Source organism: Urocitellus parryii, chromosome 6 (assembly GCF_045843805.1).
Source record: "Urocitellus parryii isolate mUroPar1 chromosome 6, mUroPar1.hap1, whole genome shotgun sequence".
NCBI classification, from domain to species: Eukaryota; Metazoa; Chordata; class Mammalia; order Rodentia; family Sciuridae; genus Urocitellus; species Urocitellus parryii.
In genome coordinates this window covers 117,906,167-117,927,396 of record NC_135536.1, presented here as the reverse complement: position 1 = coordinate 117,927,396, position 21,230 = coordinate 117,906,167, and the positions used below count along the sequence as shown (strand labels likewise).

At 53.0% G+C, this 21,230-nt stretch overlaps 2 protein-coding genes across 2 annotated transcripts; both read right to left on the bottom strand.

Moving 5' to 3' along the window:
* Positions 1-4,868: 4,868 nt before the first annotated feature.
* Positions 4,869-8,401, bottom strand: Cplx3 (complexin 3). Its single transcript, XM_026387730.2, has 3 exons — positions 8,238-8,401; positions 6,981-7,068; positions 4,869-5,093 (listed from the first exon to the last, which is right to left on the bottom strand). Exons 1-3 carry the CDS (start codon positions 8,399-8,401, stop codon positions 4,869-4,871), a joined length of 477 nt encoding a protein of 158 aa, XP_026243515.1.
* A 1,068-nt stretch (positions 8,402-9,469) lies between these two features.
* On the bottom strand, positions 9,470-21,230 carry Lman1l (lectin, mannose binding 1 like). The gene is made up of 13 exons (XM_077800149.1): positions 21,056-21,230; positions 18,484-18,638; positions 18,263-18,370; positions 18,122-18,180; positions 16,652-16,754; positions 16,132-16,252; positions 14,924-14,979; positions 14,059-14,191; positions 13,633-13,784; positions 12,379-12,446; positions 11,430-11,553; positions 10,834-10,961; positions 9,470-9,602 (listed from the first exon to the last, which is right to left on the bottom strand). Exons 1-13 carry the CDS (start codon positions 21,228-21,230, stop codon positions 9,470-9,472), a joined length of 1,515 nt encoding a protein of 504 aa, XP_077656275.1.

Here is a 21,230-nt window from a genome sequence, read left to right as displayed (position 1 = left end):
GAGGAGTGGGCCCATATGAAGAATTAGGTAAAGGAAATGCCTGGAAGTTTCAGACCCTGAGAAGGTGCTCTCCCTGGGCAAACCATTAGGTGGATGGGTCCAGGCTGGTCCTGTGTGCCAGCCACCTACAATGGAGGCAGTCCTGTCGGAAGGCTAGAGGCAAGGGAGGAGGTAGGCTCTCTGTAGGGCCTTTCTTCTAATGGAAGACACGTGAGAAACCTACAAATTGGCTTTTCGAATACTTTTGCTCTTTGGAGCAGGTTGTTTCCACCTCTCATTTCCAACACAGTGCAAATGCCCCTCAGCAGTGTCCAGGTCTCACCGTGCCTTATCTTCCCACTTTCACAGTCACCCATGGTCAAAGCCAGCACCAGGCCAATTTGGGACCTTTCTGTTCCCAAGGGCCACTTCTAGAGCAGATTGAGGGTGCCAGGTGTCCTTGTACCCAGTTTGCCTATTATTTGGCTTCCGGGGATACAAAAGGATATAGAATCTTGGTCCCTACAGGAAGTTATCTAGAAAAACTCTTGTCCACAGAGGCCAGGATGCTGTTCCAGCATCCAAGCCCTTCCTGAGAGAGATGGCCTCATGAGGCTGAGAAATGAGGCATGGAGAGCATCAAGGAATACTCCCCCAGAGTAACTCACACCCACACCTACACACTTGAAATCCCATGGACAAAACCGGAAAGCCATGTCCAAGCTCACAGATGCCTGAAGATCCCCACACAGACTTCCACTCATGGTCACACACGGGAATGGCTCTTGCTGGATGAGACTGAGGCAGCCTTAACATTGCTGCTCCTCTGGACGCAGGCCACCCAGACTCCTCACGCCTCATACAGACTCAGGATGGTGATGCCTGATGGGTACTGGGTTTGAGGCAGAGCAGTGAGTTTTGTGGCTCCCCACTCCCACTGCAGCCTCAGGTCTGTGGGATGGGGGACAGAAGCTCCCACCCCAGGCCTGAGCATCAGCTGGGTCAATAGGCATTGTCAGCAGCTTGGCTTAGCAAGTGAGCATGCCCCAGATGTCCCCAGTGCCTGCCTATGGCCTCCAGTGTCTGAGGAGGACCATCTGGATGTTGGGGAAAGGGAGATCCTACGCGCTCCAAACGCCAGCCACCCTCCCCAACTTCTCTCTGGGGACCATCTGGCCTCCGGAAAGTCACTTGTTTTTCTGCACCCCTCCTCCCACTGGGTCTGGGCTGACTGGTTGAATGGTCAAGGCAGAAGGGGACTGGAATTTCCTTAGGTAGGGTCCAGGGGCGCCATCAATCTTCCCAAAATCCTTTGGATGGTGGAGTCAGAGCCCTTGAATGGTGGGAGGGGAGGCCATCCATCTTGACCTCCCCTTTCTCCTTGAAAAAGCATGTGGTAGGAGGTGAGGACAGAAGGGCTTTCTTACCACCTGCCTGCAAGGGGAAGAAGGAAAAAGGGGGAAAGAACAGGAGGGTAGGTGGAAAGGAGAAGGCACAGAGCATCAGGCTCCAAACTATGATGCTATAGTAGTAGGGTTTGGGGCACTGTGGAAGGGAAGTTTTGGTGGCAGGTAGCTTTCTTTGTGGCCTTTACATCACACCAGGTGGGAGCATGTGATTGTCCACAGTAAGAAAGTATAGAAATGGGATAGGAAGAGAATGAAGTGGATGCATTGAGGGCCTGGAAGGAGAGGCCCCAGCTTGACCCGTAAGCCCCGTGGAAGGCAGGGGTACAGGACAGGCACTGAGCCGGGAATGAGACAGAGGGTAGGAGGACACAGGGGAGAGCAACACAGACTGAGAGAGAAACCCAGAGCGTGGAGCTGACAGGCAAACAGGGCAAGGCCAGCAGAAGCAGAGAGCCCTCAGCCTGCCCTTTCACAGAACTGGACCCTTCTGCCTGGTAGCCTCCTCTACTCCATTCCAGGGACAGTGCAGACAGGTCAGGGCTTCTTGGGATTCCCAAGACGTGAAGGGAGAGCCAGTGTGGAGGGTCAGTCCCCTCCCACTTTCTGACTCCAGGCACCAAACAGCCCTGCTTTGACAGGGTTCATCGAGTGTCCCCCAATCACCCCCCGACACACACACTGCCTGCCACCCCAGGCTGGCTCTTGGCCCTGCAAAGCACTGAGGGGGAAGGGGGCTGTCTGATCTCATTAGGCAGAAGGCCCCTGGAGCGCGGAGTGCTGACGTGGGTCCTGCTGCTGACGCTACTGAGGCAGCCCATGCGCCCCCCACACCTGACTTGGGGCTCCTCCAGCTCAGGGAAAGTCAGAAGGGGTTTGTGTGCAGTAGCTGCGGGGGCCCTTCCCCAGGGTTTCCTGGGAGCTGCTCAGGAGGGCGAGGCCCATGTGATAGCCTAAGCAGCTCTGCCTCCACTCCAGGCCTGGGTCCCTTCTACTTCCCACTCCCAGCTCTTCACCTTCTTTCTCCCCTCTCCTACCCCCACATTACCTACTGCCCGTGTTTTGTGTTCCTTGTTCTTATTTTACAAAGGGAGCCTAATGGGAACTTTGCCCTTGACAACCATCCCTCAGGAGGCTTTCCCAGAGGCGGACCTGAGCTTCAGGGTGGAGGGCACCGTGGGTTGCCTGCAGTGTTTCCTTCCTTCATTGCAGGTGGCCCAGGGTGACCCATTTGCTCAGGCAGCTTCCAGGAGTCACCAGGACCCTCTGCTCCACCTATCCCTGGCACCAAAGGTGAGCAGGATGACATTTGGGCTCTTCATTTTTTTGTTGTTTTAAAAAATTCAAAAGCATTCTTCACTGCCTAAGCATAAACTCCTGAATACACTGAGCTTGGGAACAGGACCAGCTTTCTGCCTCGCCTCAGGCCACCTCAGGAGCCTGAGGGTGCCAGGGGAGCCTTCCCACTGACTTTGCCTGCCCAACTAGGAAGTGTCACATGACCTCAGGACCCACCCCTCTCCTGTTTTTAAATAATGAGTTACCATCTATTTATTTATTTATTTATTTTTAGTTATACATGGGCACAATATCTTTTTATTTTGTTTATTTATTCTTAGGTGGTTCTGAGCATCAAACCCAGGGTCTCACACTTGCGAGGCCAGCGTTCTACCACTGAGCCACAACCCCAGCTCCCCATTTATTGATATGGCCTATCATGTGTCAAGGGCTTTACAAATGGTCATCCTTTGGGGCTGGAGTTGTAGCTCAATGGTAGGGCATTTTTTTTTTTTAAGAGAGAGAGAGGAGAGACAGAGAGAGAGAGAGAGAGAGAGAGAGAGAACTTTTAATATTTATTTTTTAGTTCTTGGCAGACACAACATCTTTGTTGGTATGTGGTGCTGAGGATCGAACCCGGGCCGCACGCATGCCAGGCGAGCGCGCCACCGCTGAGCCACATCTCCAGCCCAATGGTAGGGCATTTATCTAGTATGCCTGAGCTCTGGCGCTTGATCCCCAGGACCCCTGAGAGAGAAAAAAGTCACCGTTTGAAACTTGTGCTATTGTTATTTTAGGGTGGTGGGACTCTTCTTTTTACAGGGGCAAATAGGCTTAGAGAGGAAGGGAGCCTGCTCAAAGCCACATGATAGTCAGGCTGGAGCACAGGTTCCCTGCTTCTTTCTGTTACATCCTCCATCTCTTAAGTGAGGAAAGGGTAGTAGGCATAGGTGCCAGAGAAAGCTGTGGTTGAGTTGTGGCAGTTCCTGTGGACCCAGGTAATTCCCTGAAGGCCCCCACCTTCCCACATATATCTCCAGAAGGCCATCACATCCCCCTCAAAGCCCAGAGCCCAGTCCTACTTCATCTTGCCCCAGGCTACTGGGTCAGTACAGCCCCCCACTCTCACCCATGGCCCTGGGAGGGTAGAACTAGAACATCTTATAGGGGCTGGCAGTGGAGCAGTTCCCTTCCATTCACAAGACCCTTCCACTCCTGGCACTGAGTGTGTCCTCCCCACTGTGCCACTCAGGTCGGCAGTAGAGGATGCCCCTCCAGGGCGGGCTTGGGGCTATGAGCTCCAGGACTCAAGATCAGTAAAAAGTGAAAAGAGAACCATGACATTTGAAATTTTTATTTTTCACTGAGCTAGGAGAGGAGATTCCAGCTATAGAATCCAGACAGAGAGTTCTACAGGAACAGGACAGAAATTGGCTGGGCCCTGGGCCCAGAGAAGGCCTGGAGCTGCTTGGGCTACTGTTTGATGCCAGCTCCATCCTTGGCACTTCGCCCCTTACCCAGCATTGCTCAGCTCCCAGAGCCCACAGTGGCAGCTGCTTGAGGCTGTGACTGCAGCTGCGGCCCTGCCCAAGGAGGAGTGTGGGCTCGGCTGGAGTGGCCAGGGATGCAAAGCCAAAAAGAATCTTAGGAATCATCCAGTCTGTTCCCATTTTCCAGATGATGAAATAGGCCCTGAAAGCAGTGGCCTTCAAGGACAATACAGATGGAGATTGGAATGCAGGCCTCCTGTCTGCTAGGGTATCTCCTATAGCCCTCCTCTGAGAGCATCTGAGGGGTGGTGGCTGATGGGGCTAGGAACCCAGGGGTTGTGTGTCTTTGTGTGCCAGGGTTATCTGTGGCCAACATGGCAGGGTCATTGTGTCCCTTTGTGAATGCTCCTGTGTGCAGGAACTTGGGGGCCAGAGAGGGATGGACATATTTCTATAATATTGGGTGGCCTCCCCAGGCTCAGAAGGGGGATGGGTCCTAAAGGATAGAAAAAGGAATGGAAACTTTGCTCCTAGTGGGAAGGGAGGCACTAGAAGTCAGGTTTGGGGCAAGGATGAGAAGGGTTCTGAGGCTAGGTTAGGGCAAGGGAAATAAAGCCCAAAATGGGGTATAGATCCCTGGAAACTGAGACACACTCTTAGCCCTTATGTGGACCAGCCCTCTGGCCATCCCAATGGGCAACCTCAGGGGAAGTGATCACATGATGTAGCACTTCTCAGCTGATTGCTTGAGGTCCCCCAGTGTGGTCTGGGCCTTGTCCTTAAGTGAGCCGAGGTCCAAGCCTGGGAGGCTGCTCAGCTGCCCGAGGACTGAGGCCTTCTCCTCCTCCTCCTCTGTGTCCTCCTCAATCATCTTGGCCAGCTCCCGAGGTAGCTCCACATCTCCACCTGCCATCTGGATCTGGCTCTCATCTGTCTCGTTCTGAAGGGAAAAGGGGGCGGGGTGGAGGTGCAGGTCTGTGAGGACTCAGAGTTGAAGTGTCAGGAAAGAAACCTGGACTGGGTTCCAGTCCCTGAGCCATAGCCTCAGCCGTCCCCCAACCTTTTTTTTTTTTTTTTTGAGACAGGTTCTCATTAAATTGCTTAGGGCCTCACTAAGTTGCAGAGGTTGATTTTGAACTTGCAACTCTCCTTCCCCAGCCTCCCAAACCACTGGGATTATAGGTGTGCACCATCGCCCCCAGCTCAGGTCCCTAGATTCTTGAGCCCCATGTTCTAGTGAGCTCTTCCCCTACCCATAACATCCCAGGGTCAAGCATTTGATGCATTGACCTGGAGGCCTTGCACTTTTGTACTGCCTTACTTCACTCTGAGACACTGAAGGACTTAGCATACTGAGTTAAGAGAAAATGAAAATGCCTAGGAGTCACACTGTTGAAATCAACTGTCATGTACTGACTATTGTTAACACCACCAAAGGACATAACCAATAATAGCGATGGGTACCATTTATCAACTCCTGTTTTATGGCTAATGTTGAGCTGGGGTGCTTTTAATTCTCACAATAAAAAAGTATCTAGGAGGTAGTTCCTCTTGTCTCCACTTTACAAATAGGAAATAGAGGTTCAGATAATTTAAGTAAGTAACTTGCCCAAGGCCACACAGCTAGGAAACAGGGGAGCTAGACTCAAATCTATGTCACTGATTCCAACATCTATGCTGTCTTTTCACAGCACCTGCCCATGGCTAGTGCACTTCTTTGTCCCTGTGGGAGGCATTGGGACCATGTGTCCTACTCAGTCACATCCAAGTCTTGCCTCTTCTTGTAGACTCAGAGTTCCCTAATGGCAGGAGTTGTGTCCCTTAGATACTCAGTGCAAGCATTTGAGTAATGACTCCATTCCTAGCTGGGTTTGCAGCCTGGCAGGCTTTTTGGATTGGTTTTCCCTTTGAGAGACTTCCAAAAGACTGGTGCTCTGTGGGAAGTCAGAGGCAGCCAGGGGCTCAGTAAACATTTGTTGAATGAGTGAAGGTAATGTTCACTGATCTTTCAATTCAAGTGGAAGATCAAGGTCAGAAGTGTTATAGCACTTTACCTCTATTTCCCCTTCAGTCTAGCTCTATTTCAGGCACTCTAGGGTGATATCCTGGAAGTGGCTTATGCCTGGGTTGCTTTCTTAGGTTACAGAAGTAACATACTTGCATGCTTATGGTGCTGAGTGCTTACAGGAGCACAGGGGACCTCCTGATAAATACACCTTGGCTGCTTGGAGGTACTTTGCTCTCTACAGGCAGACCCCATGCCAGGAAAACAGCCTTAGGGCCTGAATTGAGCACAGGCTCAGTATTCACAGGCATGAGCTCCATCTCTCACTGGCTATATGACCTTAGCCAAGTCCTTTAATCTCTCTGAGACTTAGTTTCCTTATTTGTAGATGTGATAGCTACTTGGCAGCATTATTAAGGTTATTAGGTGAGAACATGGCCAAGTACCTCTTACATCAGTCACTGGCCTTCTCTTCTTCAGCATGCCCTCCATGCATGCTCAGAAGGCCTGAGAATACTCATTCCTGAGGTAAAATCTACTTTCTGTCTCCTTTGTTCCTTCTGAGGCCAGGCCTGATTGGGGTGGAGGGTTGGGGACACAAACCTGTCAGTCTCTGGAGGATTGGGTTTCCCCTAAACACCAAGCCCTCACTCTTGGCAGCGCTGGTTAACTGAGTGAATGAACAAATGAATGAAAAAGAAAGATTCAACCAAGCACCCTGTGAGTCTCACGGGCTGAGAGCTCTGGCGCACAGAGTGGATCAAGGAGTTCTAAGCCCAGAGCTCAGGGCGCGGTCCACTCTTACAGCTTGAGCTCTCGTACCTTGGGCAGTCGGTATTTATCTCGAAAGTGAGTCCGCAGCGTGGCCCGCTCTGCTTTTCTCTGCGTGAACTGCGCGTCCCGCTCCATCCTGCCAGGATACCGGGGTGGAGTCAACGCAAGGACTGAAAGAAGGGGCGGGGTCTGCGAGCGAGGGCCCCAAGGGGTCTCTGGAGTACTGGCAGCAACCTGCATCGGTCCAGCCGGCTGGCCTGTGCGTAGCTAGGGCTCACAGACCTGACCCGATTAGATTGCTCTTTGTTGCTTTTCCCCATCATCGTGCCCTCTGCGGACTCTGCACCCGCCACTGAATGGGGGTGTCAGTCTTCCTAACCCTCTCTGCAGATCCCAATATTTGTGCCGTTCCTGACTCATGCCTGTCTTTCCCTCCCTGACAAACTGTGTCATGAGGGGGAAAAATATTAGGAATAGATCTGAGTTCCTATTGTGGCTCCATTACTACTTTAGGGTATGTCTTTAGGTAAGTCACTTGCCTTTCTCGTCTGTAAAATGGGGATGAGACATTGCAACTCACAACGCTGTTAGGATTAAGTGAAATAACAAGTAACATTTAACGAAGATTTGCTACGTGCCAGGCTCTGGGCTAGATGATTTACATGCATTAAGTTATTTAATCTACATGAATATATAAAGCATATATTATGACAACCATCCCCCCTTTCCAGAAGAGGAAAAGAGGCATAGAAAGGTTAAGTAACTTGCCTAAAGTTACCCAGCTAATGAGAAGCAAAACCAGGATCTGAACCCAAGCAGCCTAACTGCACCCCCACCTCCGCTGTGTCCCAGGACTGCTGGAACACAGTAGGCTCAATATCCACGGGTGCTCCCATCTCAGGATCTGTCTCCGCGACTCTGAGCACCCCCACCACCACCTCTGCTGTGCTGCTTTTCTCAGAGCTTCTGGCTCAAAGGAGCCCCAGTTGGAAGACACAGGCGGCTAGGACCAGATCGGATTAAGGGATTATTTGCTTCGTCAGAAATGCACGTGCACCCAGCTCCCTGTCCCAGGCACCGATCACCCCTCCCCCTATGCCCTCTGGGCCAGAGTACAGAGCTGGAGCAGGGTCCTGGGTTTGAGAAGCAGTGGCTGTAGGAGTAGCCTAGAAGGCATCTCCCAGCCTCTTATCACATGTAGGAAGGCAGGGGAGGAAAGTTGGGCCCCCAGATTGACCCAAGGGTGGGCACAGCGGCTGTGTGTATGTGTGGGGGTCGCTGGAACCGGGAAGGGATCCCACTCACTTCTCTTCCACCAGTTGCTTCTGATACTCCTCGTACTCCTCTCGGCTCATGCCCTGCGCTTCCGCTGCGGACTTGTCCCCGTCCCCCTTGTCCTCGCCGCCCCCCAGGCTCCCGGTGAGGTTCTTCAGCTGGCCACCCACCATGGTCTTCACCATGAACGCCATGGTCTTCGCCGGCCGGGGCACCAGGCGCCTGGTACCACACACCGGGCTCCGGCACGTCCGCGCTCACTTCAGCACCAGGTCCCGCGGACAGCTCCCGCCGCTAGCCCTCGCCCCACGCTTTGCGCCGCCTGTCGCCCGCCCCCGCCCGGGCCCGCCCCTACCTTCCCAAACCCCTCCTCACGGGGGGCGGGGGGCATGCACGGGGCTGAGAAGGCTGGACCACGTGCCCGCTCCTCACTCCCGCCTCTCCCACGTGCCTCCTTCAACGCCAAGCTCTGTTGGCCACTGCTGACAGCGGATTAGGGCCTGCGGTGATGGGGTCGCTCCTCCAGGGACAGGGGTTGCGCTGATGCTTTCCCTGCTTCCTAACCTCCTTCAACCTACTCCCCTCCTGGGTCACTGATATTCAGGATTTCAGCTGGGAGATCCAAGCAGCAGCAAGGGGCAAAACCTCACCCCATCCTTCTTTCCTCCAACCCCCCAGCCCCGAAACCTGCTGGCCCTGGAGCTTGGGACTGGGAAGGAAGACCCGAAAGCGTTAGCAGGAATCCCAGTTATGGATTCATGTGTTCCCCTCTGGGGGTTCCTCAGTCACGTGCCTGCCCTGCTGTCCATGAGCTGCAGGGATTGAAGAGGGAGAGGATTGTTTGGTAATGCTAGCAGGGCTGGGCCAGGAGGGGTACTGGGAGACACGGCTCCTTGTTCTGGTGAATTGGGGACAGAATTATATGCAGTTGTTACTCCCTCTCCTTCTCTGGTCAAGAGGGAAGGGCTGTGGGGTATCTGGTCTTTGGGCAGGTAAGTGAGCCCTTGGCCTGCTTACTTGCTTAGAGCCCACTCCAGGTTACCTACCCAAAGCGGTGGAAGCCATCAGAGAGATTAGACTTGGAGATAAAGGAGCATATCAACACACGCAGAAGAGGGAATTCACCTTTAATAAGATGGGGCTCACCAAAAGCTAAGGTGTGGGCAATAGCTGGGCACCAAGAGGAAGAGGATCCTAGCAAAGTCCTCTTCCCCACCCCCAGAAGCCACCTGCTTCCCAGAGAGAAGTGGCTTTGAAGTGGGTCAGGCATGCATGCTGGGGGAGAAGGGCTGCCTCCTCAGAGTTCCCAGCACCCTAGAGATGTGTGGCACAGCACCCAAAGGAAGGTTTCCTGTGGACAAACACTCCCGAAGCCTCTTGTCCAGCTCCTGCCTGCTGCAGAGAGAAGATGGTTGCTTGACTTCTTCCTTTCTAGGCTTTTGTTTTTGTTTTTTGGACCAGTGATGGAGCCACATCCCCAACCCGTTTATTATTATTTTTTTAATTTTATTTTGAGACAGGGTCTTGCTAAATTTATTAGGGCCTTGCTAAGTTGCTGAGGCTGGCTTTGAACCTGTGGTCCCCCTGCTTCAGCCTCCCGAGTTGTGGGGATTACAGGTGTACACCACTGCACCCAGCCTCTTCTGGGCTTTTGAAACCAAGACTCACAGTTGCCTTCCTCCATTCACTGCACCACAGCCTTTCTTGCTCTGGGATCTTCTATGGCTCCCTTAGCATGTCACATGAAGTGCATATTTCCCCTTGGCATTTAAGGACCATCTGGGTGGTTTATTGCTACCACTGCCCTTCTGTACACCAGGAAGCCTGTGATTGTTTCCACTTTGTGCTTTTTAAAGCTCAGCACACTTTATTCCTTCCCCGGGATCATCCAAGCCCACACTAATTCTTGTTTTGAGATTCCCCAGCAAGGACTGTCAGTCCCTGTCCAGGGCCCTCAGCATATCTGCATCTCTAAATGAGAAAAAAAAAATGATAATTCAGTACTTTTGGTGAAAAGAGTCGGACCAGCGCTCATCCATTCAGCAAACACCCATCAAGCAGAAATAGTGACATCCCCCACCTTTTCAATTATCAATTTCACAAACTGGTCCTGTTCTTTTCACCAACAGTACTGAATTATCATTTTTTTCTCCAAAATATTATACTTTTTTCATTTCCCCATGCTGTTCTCTATGCATCCATGCCTTTACCCATCCTGTCATGCTGGGAAACTCCTAGTCACTTTGATGACCCTTATCAAATGTCCTTTTCAGACCAGATCCCTGATCTTCACAAGCTCTATCAAGTGCTTTCTCCTGTACTTCCTGAAGTCCCTGAGCTTCCTGCCATTTATAGCACTGATCATCTAGGGTGTGACTACTGGTTGCTTATCAGTGTCTCACTCTGGCATGAGCTCTGTGACACCAGAACCAGATGGGGCTGGGGTTGAGCAGGTGGTCTGTGTCTGATGAAAGTATGGGTTTGAGCCTGTGCTTTGCTCCTTGCCATCTGGAGGACTGGGCAGCTCCCCTCTGGGCCTCAGGGTCCTTCTTGCAAATTGAATAGCTGTAACCCAGAACCAAGTGATGTTGAGTAGGGTGGGAAGTGCTGCTCATGGAAGACCCACCTAAGATTCACATAGCAGAAAAAGCCCAAAGTCTGGATGAGGAGGAAGAACAGGAAGATGCCGGGCCGTAGACATGTGGAGGCTCCTGGGGGCCATCCATATGGGCGGGGGGACTTGACTGCTGCTTTCTGAAAGGGGAAAGTCTGAGATCTTGATCAGCTTCTAACACAGAAGGAGGCGGGGTACCTGGAATCTGTGCCATACTTGAGCCCTGTTTATCTCCCCAGGTTTGGGGCATGCTGGCTCTCATCTGGGGAACCTGGAGGAGGGGCAGCATGCATTTCCTCCCCCACCCCAGCTCTGATGGCTCCATCTGTGAGAAAAGCTGGGAAGACCTAGATCCTGAGATCATCAGGAGGCCAAGGGCTTAAGAGATGAGAGAGACTGAAGTGGAAAACAAAGACAGGATGAGGGTGAGGGCGAGGGAAAGAGCAAGAAGGTACAAGGGCACAGAAAAGAGCCCCTCTACCATAAAACTCTGAATGATCTTGGGCACAGCCCACCCATTTCCCTTCTGGTGGTTGAGTTGGAAGAAGGGTGAAAGAGCCCGGACCTCAGGGCTGGGCCCCCCATGCTACCCACTACTTCTCCATTACCACTGGGTCCCGAAGACTCTTATGCAGGAGGCTCAAGATCTGGTCCAGCTCTAAGAAATGGTGTTCGGTGCCCACAGGCAGGTAGAAGACCTGGGCTCCTGAGGCCATGCGAGCAGCTGCATTGCTGGTGTGTGTGTGGAGTGAAAACCATGGGAATGACTCATTACCCCTTCGGGTTGTACCCAAATTAACTAATCATTTCCCACAATTCCCAGGGTAGTGAATAGGTGGGGAACAGACACCATTCATAGGGGGTTTTCTTGGGGACTGGTCTTTTTACTCCAAATCTTTTCCTTAGATCTTGAGCCAGCTCTAGCTCAGACAAGTTCTCTCTAAATCTGTCTTTCTCAACCTGAGGTTCCTTGGGCTCTTTCTTTCACCTACAGACCCCAGGGAATTTAGCTTCTTCCCTCTTCCCCTATACCACCCCAGGTGTCTGGATGTGGGGTGAGAGCACCCATGGCATCCAGGTGATCTCCCCACTCTTAGGAGTCTATGGGTAGCTCCACAGGCCTGAGTGCTCCAGAGTAGGATGCTAGCAGGCTGGAGAAGGGCAAAAATGAATTCAGGGATTGTCTCCAGCTGGTCTGATCTTGGTTGTGCTCCTTCCAAGAATGTTCATCAAAACATTCGTTCCTTCCATAAACTATCACTGGAGGAAAGCTCAGAGTTACTAACCCTTGCTGGGGTGGGAATGTCTCAAGGCGTCCTTCATGATGGGCTTCTCCTAGGGATAGTTGCTTTTAAACTAGGACTTTATTCATTTAAATTGAGGTCAACTCAGCTAACATAACTTCAGCCCCAGGCTCTCTCATTGCCAAACTCTGTGCTGGTTGTTCAGGAAATAATGAAAGGAAGGAAGAGCCCAGAGAGGAGCTGCAGGCAGACAGACAAAGTTGGTAGAGAGGTTTCTCTTCCCTCTTCCAGCTCCTCCCTTACTCCACCTTACCTCATCTCTTGCAGGGCCTGGAGCAAAGTCTGCTGTCCATAGAGCAGGGTGCTGATCTTGGCAGAATCCTGCGGAGAGCCATCCTCTTATCTATGGTCCAGGACCCAGCTGTCCTCCCCTCAAAGCCCACCTTCCCCAGAGACACTGCAGCCCCCCTCCTTCCAGAGGCCTTACCAGTTTACCAGGGCCCTTCTCATTTGGGGCAGGTAGAGTTTACCAGACTCCTGTTCACCTGGGCTTTTGAAGTCTTCTCTCCTGATCTCAAGCCCCTTCTCCCTAAAGAGGCTTGTTCCCACCAACAGAGTCACCCCTAGACCTTATCAAGCTCTTCCAATTTCTTTTTTTTAACACAATGCCTTTATTTTTATGCGGTGCTGAGGGTCGAACCCGGGTCCTGCCTGCCTGTGCTAGGCAAGCGCTCTATCACTGAGCCACAATCCCAACCCAAGCTCTTCCCATTTCTAGAAATGGTTCTTCCTCCCTGAAGTTCAGCCCAGTCCTCTCTCCCTTCCCTTCTCCCAGGGCATGACCCAAGCTGGAGGCCAGTGCTAGTTAACAGCCAGGGCTTCGTTCCCAGTCCTGCAGAGTGACCTAGAGAGGTGGCTGCCCTTTTGGGGGATGAATGGAATCTCTCAGGAACTGAAGGTAGGATCAGAGAGGACTGGCCCTAGGGTGTAAACCCCCTCCCCTCTGTCCCACTCCAGCAGCCCAGCCTAATCTGCTCTGGTCTGAGGACAAAAGATTAAAAATCTTGACCCTTCAGAACCCAGCAAAGCCTGAAAGTGCTGCTGGTCTCCTCTGCTAGGCACCTAAGCACCTAAGCGTTGGCTGGGTTTAGCTCTCAACCCCCAAGGCTGGGCAGTGCCCTGGGACATGACTCCCTGGGGGTGGAACTTGGAGGGACAGTGAAGATGAAAAGAGGATTCTGATGCAACTGAGCATTAAGCAAGCCACAGGCAAGTCACTTGTGAAGCTACATGCAAATTAGCACCTAGTCTATTTCTGTCATTCGTCTACAGACCCGGATCCAAATTCCTGGCATCTCCTCTCCCCAGCCCCAACTGTGTGGCTCTGGAGCTTTTGCTTGTGCAGAGATGTCCTTGTGCATGCTGGCCTGCCCCATCCTGTGACCTGCGGTCTTTAATTCCTGCCCTCTTTGTACTCCAGACTTTAGGGGAGACTAGTTCCTGACTATAGCTCTTTTCCTCTTTTAGGACCACAGGTGGAGACTTGGATGCCCAAGGGGCTACTCACCCAGGCTCCCTCAGGCCTGGCCTGGCCTAGGAACCCCAGCTGCTTCTTCCATTGCATCTCTGCCTGGGCCAACTGCTCAGAGAGAGCCTGGAGGTCCTGCAGGATCTTGTTGTGTCTGCCCAATGTCTCCTCCAGGCCAAAGAACCTTTCCCCTGGGGATGGGGCAGAGCTGGGTGGGTGGCCATTGGGGTGGGGAAAAAGACCCTACCTTCAGGGACTTGAGGAGCATCAAATGGTATGGCTGCTCCCTTGGAGAGTTTCTGGGTGGAGAGGATAGGACAGGACACCTGGGTCCACGTTTGGCTTAGATATGGCTTCCTTAGACCTCCATTTCCCCACTGGTTGAAGGACTCCTGATTCTAAGGACATAGGATCATGATACTCAAATGGGCCACTTCCCCTCCTGCCCACTCCCTGGGTCTCTACCCTCTTCCTGGGCTTTTGAGTTTGGCTGTGGAATTATAACCACCCTGCTGCCCAGGGCCAGCTTGGCCTGCAGCCCTTCCAGCTGCCTTGCCAGACGAAGCTGCTCCATCTCCAGGAAGGGCTGAGGGGGAACCTGAAGGAGGAAGACAGAGATCAAGCCTCAATCTATGGGAGAGCCAAAAGTGGAAAGAGCCTTCCCACAGGATCCCGCATGAGCCTAGCTACCCTCCCTGACCAACTATTCACCCCACCCTGGGGGTAGGGCTTTGCTCAGCCTCGCCAGCTCTTTCTAGCCCTCTGAGCTCTGCTTCTACCTCCAGCCCCACACCCCACACTCTTCCCTCCCTGCTGGAGCCTCAGGCCTGTGTATGTAGGGTTCCTTTAAGCTCCCTCCTCCAGGCAGCCTTCCCTGACCCTCAGGCAGTTCAGACCCCTCCTCTGTGCTCGCCACAGCCCTGGTGCCTTTTTTTTTTAAACTAAACTTTTTTCCATAGCTTTATTTTATTTATTTTTTATTTTTATGTGGTGCTGAGGATGGAACCCAGTGCCTCACATGCGCTAGGTGAGCACTCTACCACTGAGCCTCAACCCCAGTGCCCCCTGTGCCTTTTGATAGCCAGCACAGATCACTCTGAGCTCTCTCATATCATAGCCTGACTCCACCCACCAGCCTGGGAGGCCTGGAGACAGAGCCTGACCCCCAGCACTGCCAAGCACAAGGCTTGGGGCCTGAGCAGAATTAAGAGAACAGGTGAGGATAAGGGCTGAAATGGTGAGTCCAAGGACATGATGAGACCGGCAAAAGCATCTGGGGAGGGGTGGGTCCCTGCGCTGCCTCTCGGAGGCAGGCCAGGGCTGGTATCACCTCTGGACCCGGCTCGTTCAGGCTGAAAGTCAGGAACGACAGGACATCATGGTCATCTGGAAGGGGGATAGATGAAGGGGACATAAGATCCCTCCACCCAGCAGCCTGCTCATCCAGACCTCACTCCGCCCCCAGGCTCCATTATATCCCAGGAAGGCAAGAGGTCGGGGTGACTTTGGGCATTTGTCTTGCTCACTTCATAAAAAAGGTGTGAGAGCCAGGGAAGCAGATGTGTGGGCTGTGAGGGTGAACCACACATGCAGCTAGGCCCCTGTGCGTGGGAATACTGGACAATCACAAAGCATCCAGGGCTAGAGCCATGGCAGCAGGCCAAGGGACACCCTCCCATCCCAGAGCACAGTTGCTTTTGGCAACAGCATCCTGCAGGGGCTGCTTCCCCACGGTGGCTTGGATCACATCACTCTCCTCCTCAGAAACCTTCCAGGGCTCCCCAGTGCCCAGTCTAAAGACCAAAGTCCTACTGGGTATGGTGGTGCACACCTATAATCCCAGCATCTTGGGAGGCTGAGGCAGGAGGGTCCTGAGCTCAAAGCCAGTCTCAGCAACTTAGCAAGGCCCTAAGCAATTTAGCAAGACCCTGTCTCTAAATAAAATTCAAAAAAGGGCTGAGGGTGTGGCTCAGGGGTTAAGCACTCCTGGGTTCAATCCAGTACCAAAACAAAACAATAAAATAAAGACCAAAGTCCTGCCATTCAAGGACTGCCATGCTCTAATCCCAGCCCGCTTTCCAGCTGCAGACCCTCATGGGCTCCCCCCTGCATCACCTCCCTCTGCTCTATTTCCCTAAATGTCCCCTGTAGCCACTATCCTCCTTTCACCTGCCGCATTGCATGGGGGAGGGGCAATACTGGAATAAAAGCTTCTCACGTTTTATCACATTTGAGAGTTTCAGTAACCCTGCAAGGCAGATGTGACCTTCTCCAGATGGTAATAGAGACCCAGAGAGGGCTCGTGACTTGCTCAGGTCACATGGTGAGGAAGTGGTTGACCCCACACACAGAGCTCTTTAGAAGGGATGCGAAGGATGAGTCATTTCACAGGGTCCCTAGGCGAGCCGGGGCTCAATGGCAGAGCACTTGTGGCAGAGCACTTCCCTAGCACAGCAAGGCCCTGGGCTCCACCCCAGCACTACCCACACAAAAAACGAACACTGCCCTCGGCGCTTACCTGCCCAGAGAGGCCCTCACCTGCCAGGGTGCTGGTGGCTGCTGAGACCCCAAAGAAACCTCCAGGAGCCAAAAGCACGGACCCCACATCGACACAGACCTCATCTGGGTCACTGGGAGTGAGACCAGTGCTCAAGGACACCTGAAGGGCATAGAGGGCATGAGCTTCTTCTTGTCGCCTTACCCAGCATCGGGGGATCATCCCCACCTCTGACTCTCTGGCTCCCCTGGTCCTGAAGAAGGACAGACAGCCAAGTGCTTGGGATCTAAATGACATGAAGGTGACCTGCACTCTGGTTTCATGTGAACACTATGTGCTTGTTCTCTGGGTGACTGCTAGGATTCTGTATACAGGTGGAGGATCCCACATGGGATGTGCCAGGAATGCCACGTGAGTGGAGGGACCCTTTGTCTCTGATACCCTTTGTGGTATCACAGACACGAGTCTGTTGGGGCCATGGGCACCCCCCACAGCAACTGTGTAGCTTGGAGCTCTGTAATCTGCCAGCAAAGGACCCCTAGAATCAGGAGGGTGACTCACACGCAGCCTCTGCCTCCAGTAGGTGATCCTTGTTCTGATGGGATATGGCCGGTTCCGGAAGTCTCGGTGACAGGAGCCCAGTACCTGGTGACTTGCTCCATCCCTGTGAGAGCTGGAATCTAGCCAGGCCACATAAGACCCTAGGCCCAGCCAATAAGGGCACCCAGTAGTCACTCTGCTGAGGCTTGTGGTGACACCCCCTTCCCAGTGGGTGGCCTGGTATGAGACTTGAGTCTCCCTTGCTGTACTCTGCCTCCTTAGCATAAGAAAGAGGGATAGGAAAGCAGGCTTCACCTGGCAGAATATTGGGACTTGGAGTTTACAGAGGAGGCTGGAGCCTCCCTGTGGCCTTTCCCCAGAAGGCCAGAGGCTTGAACCAAGTATGGGTTTCTGTTCCCTGCACCCCACCACCTCATCTCACTGTCCCTTTCTCCCTTAAACTCCAAGTCTCCCCATGACTCTGGGGATACTTCTTTTTCTTCTCTTCTACCAAGGCTTGGACTGAGCGGGACTGATAGCTTGGCACATGTCCTAATGGCCAAGGACAATATGACCAGCTCATTTCCCAACAGGGGTGACACAGCAGGCTCTGGAGAGTTAGGAGAAGAGTGATGAGGCCTGAGTTCCTCTGGGCACATGGGTGCACAGACACTGTGGGCAGCTCACACCAGAGCATGTCATTGTCACCTACATGGGAGAGGGAAGCAGCATAGAGCCAGGGAGAAGCAGGTCCAGAGCAGCTCCCTGAGTCTGCACTCCTAGCTGTGTGACCTTGGGCAAGTTACCTCACCTCCCCATGCCCGGGGCATTCCCTCATTAAAATGAAGAGGATAATTGCCATTACCTCATAACAAGGGCTATGAAGGTAACTAAGAATGAATGTCAAGTGCTTGGGCACTGTGCCTATACAGTAAACTCAGCTCCACAAATGTTAGCAATTATTCTAATTGTTATGAGTGGAGGGATGTTTGCTAAGAGACACCGACAAACGACAAACCGGCCCAGCCACTGAGGAGCAGCTGGGCCACGGAGGCCAGCAAGCCACGTCATCCTGGAGAAAGGGAAGACTCAACTGGTGCAGGGAAGGGCGTGGAACCTCCATGGGCAAGTCAGGACTCCAGTCTCAGCTCTGCACACAGCTGTGTGACCTCAGTAAGTCATTTCACCTCTCTGGGCCTCTGTGTCCTCACTTAACAATCCCCACTTAACAAGGGGATTTCACTTGGGACTATTGGGTTGAATTACTTGAGAACTCCGTGGGGCAGTTCCCAGGAAGAGCAAGTATTCTGGTTTTGGGGCTGCTGCAGGCACAGCTGACACCCAGTGAGAGGTGTCCCAGGAGGCAGCTGTGGGCTCAGAGTGAGAGAGCCAGCATGGTGGCAGCTCTAGCGGCGGTGGGGGGCTCCCTGGGGCAGGGGCTGAGCCCTCATAGCCCAGGGTAGGGGCAGGTCAGTCCCCACAGACCCTTACCCAAGCTGCTCAGAAGGGACGTACCCATCGCTGGTCACCACACGGATTACAGGGCTGTCCTGCATGGGAGTGACAATCAGCCTGAGCCCTGGGCACAGGAAGGAGGGCAAGGGAATGGGCAGGCAGGAGAGCGCTACTCACCTGGGTATCCTCGGCCGAGGAGTCAAAGAAGATCCCGATGCCGTCCCATGAGGCCAGCCCCCCAAAGACAGAGCCAACTTGGCCCCTGTTCTGGGTATACCATACAGCCTGCAGGTCCCCAGACCCTCAGCTTAGGGTCTCTGAAGGACACTGGAACCCAGGGCTCATCCCCCTCCTCCCTGACTCACCCACTCTGATAGGCCTGGGTGGTGGCTACTCACCATGCCCTGGGCTCCCCGGTGCCCGGGCCCAGTCACCCTCATTTGCATCTCCACCTCCCAAGCAGGGAAGAGGACAGAAGTCTCGCTCCACACCGTGCCCTTCTGGTTCCTCATGGATGGCACTAGGCGTACTTCCTCCAGGCCCAGGATGGTATCTGTGGAGCAGGGAAGCTCAAGGGCCAGGGCCCACTACTCTCTCAATCCCCAACTTCCTGTCTTATTGGCTGGAGCCAGGCCCTGGGAGGAGAAGGAGGTCACACCTGACCTGCTATTAAGTCAGGAGCCCATTGGGGCTGGGGTCGTGGCTCAGTGGTAGAGCACTTGCCTCAATCCTAGCACCACATGAAAACAAATAAAGGCATTGAGTCCATACACGATTAAGAAATATATATTAAAAAAAAAAAAAATCAGGGGCCCGTTGGACCCATGCAGGAGCCAATTGAAGAAGGGAGATCTACAACCCAGCACAGGAGGGGACAGTGTCCCGGGTGGGAAAGTTGCCTGTGTTCTCACTTCAGCCTCACTGAAGCCTGTGTTATCTGTTTTGATGAGACTCCATTTACCAATGAGAAAACGGAGGCTCAGAAAAGTCAAGGAACTAAGTGGATTGGAATTCATTTCAATCTGACTTCAAAGTACAACATTTTACTGCCATGAGAGAGATTCGTGTTGTCAGATTAGGAGATTAAGGACTTGTGAGGGCAAGGGGACAGCTTGAAACCCAGAGCATAGGAGAGCAACTTGTGAGAGAGTAGCCCCAGGAGGCTCAGGATTGCAGGTTGTGGAAGCTCAGAGGACACTCGGCTGAATGGGGCTTCATTGTGTGTGTTGCAGGGAGACCTGGTTCCTTCCAAGATGAGGAAGGCTTGAAAGCAGGAGGGTGGGCAGAGGTGGCTGCTGGCCCTCAGGACGGTGAGGAGGGGAGAAGGATGGAGCTAGTGTGAGAACCACCCCTGGTGTTGGTGGGGACCTACATAGTAGGAGAGCAGAAAAAGGAGAGACACTGAGAGACTTGGTAAGAACCAGGGGAAGGGAAGTCAGAGTCCCCACTCCAGCTGGCTCCCCAGCCCTCCGGCCTGCCAGCCTGGAACCTGGCCCAGGGCCCAGACCCTGCCAGGCTTTCCAAAGGCTGCTAATCCAGCCTGTTTGCTTTGCAACGGCCAGGGATGGGGGCAGGGAGGCTCAGATACAGCAAGGCTGCAAGTCCCAGAGCCCCTGGAAGCTGCTGCCACCTTGAAGTGACTTGCAGGAGACCAGGGTTGTCTGCTAACTGCTACACTTACATGCTCAGCCTTCTATGGAGTGTCTGTGGACCTTGCCATAGACCATGGGCTCCTTGAGCCTGACCGGGCTGGACACAGAGGAGCATGGGAGTGGGGGTTCCATAAAAGGTGAATGAATGAATGAAGAAGCTACAAGCATAATCACTGGGTGATTTCATAAACTGTGCCTCTGCTACCCTACACAGTCTGTGACACTTGGCAAGGCCCAGAACAATGAGCATTGTACCTGCCCTGCCATCCTGACCCTGAGGCAGAGCCTGGCTTGATGCTGAAAGAGCCCACTCATATGTTTACCTCCCGTTCCTCTGTGAGAAGATTAGAACAAAGACCCTACTAGCAGGTTTTATCATCTTTAAGAGCCTCAGTCAGCAAGTGGGCCATTTTCCAGAACTTACATCTCATAGATAGTAATACACAGGCCATCTGCTTGCTCTCTTTGCTTTGCCTGCCAGGAAGCTCTAAACTAAATCTATGGTTAAATAAATCTCAAGGCATATGTTTTGGAAGAAAGCTACATTCGTGGACTTATTTCCTGCCCCATTCTCATTGCAAGTGTCTTTCTTACTTATTCCTAAATTAAGTTCCTTTGTATTTTATAATTCTTAGTCATCACAAACTTTTTTGAGAACAAAATCAGGTAGAAGATAGACTCTTTGTAATAGTTCTGGGTTTGGAGGGCCTTATATACAGACCTGTGGAGTAAGATGCTTTCAGGTTTGATTCTATCCCCAACACACATACAAGGAAGGGCTGGTGCCTGCTGTGGCAAAACAGCTGGACACGAAGATGCCTCCCTCCAGGTAGCCTCCCAGTTCTTGTCGACAGCCATGACCCACCAAGATGAATCCTAGACTGTAAGCTTGTACTGGTCCGAGGTAATTTGTTTCTGTGTGTCTGGGACTTAGAGTGTGTGTATGTGTGTGTGAGAGGGAGAGGGAGAGAAGGGAGAGGAGAGGGAAAGGGAGAGGGAGAGGAAGAGAGGAGAGTTCATGTGTGTTTACCATCCGTCCGAGAGGCAAAGGAAGATGAGGGGTCTAAGGAGAGACAAAGAAGAGAGTGGTCCTAGGGTAGGGAAGGCAGAGAGGAGAAACTGAGGCTGCTGGGTAGGGATGGAATTATAGTGGGTAGAGCAGGAAACCAGCCTGGGAGTGGTCCTGGGGCCCCGGCGCTGTCTACGCCAGCCAGGCCCCACCCTGGACAGAGGCATTGGCAGACCTACTCCCCATCTAGTCCCATCTCCAGTGCTCTGAGGGCCCCGGGTGTGGCTGCTCCCCACCTCTTCCCCTCACCTCCGTGATGGCTCCAGAAGGGTATTCCAGCCCCAGGCAATGCCAGCCTTGGACCTTTGAAGCTGAGCTTGTACTCAAACCTTCGCCAAGGAGGACGGTCCTCCTCAGCGCTGTGGGGGGCCAGGAGCAGGAATAGAAGGCAGAGCAAACGATCTGGACCATGGACCCTCAGCAT

Bases quoted from the DNA above. Each gene is read 5' to 3' on its own strand.
- Lman1l (XM_077800149.1), bottom strand. From the start codon at position 21,230: ATGCTGAGGGTCCATGGTCCAGATCGTTTGCTCTGCCTTCTATTCCTG. The intron at 16,253-16,651 runs GTGAGTCACCCT...TATGCCCTTCAG, and splicing joins ACTGGAGGCAGAGGCTGCGT to GTGTCCTTGAGCACTGGTCT. The intron at 9,603-10,833 runs GTGGGTCTTCCA...TTCTCTCTGCAG, and splicing joins TTCTGCTATGTGAATCTTAG to CAGGCAGGAGCTGGACAAGA.
- Cplx3 (XM_026387730.2), bottom strand. From the start codon at position 8,401: ATGGCGTTCATGGTGAAGACCATGGTGGGTGGCCAGCTGAAGAACCTC. The intron at 7,069-8,237 runs GTGAGTGGGATC...GTATCCTGGCAG, and splicing joins AAGCAACTGGTGGAAGAGAA to GATGGAGCGGGACGCGCAGT. The intron at 5,094-6,980 runs GTACGAGAGCTC...TTTTCCCTTCAG, and splicing joins ATAAATACCGACTGCCCAAG to AACGAGACAGATGAGAGCCA.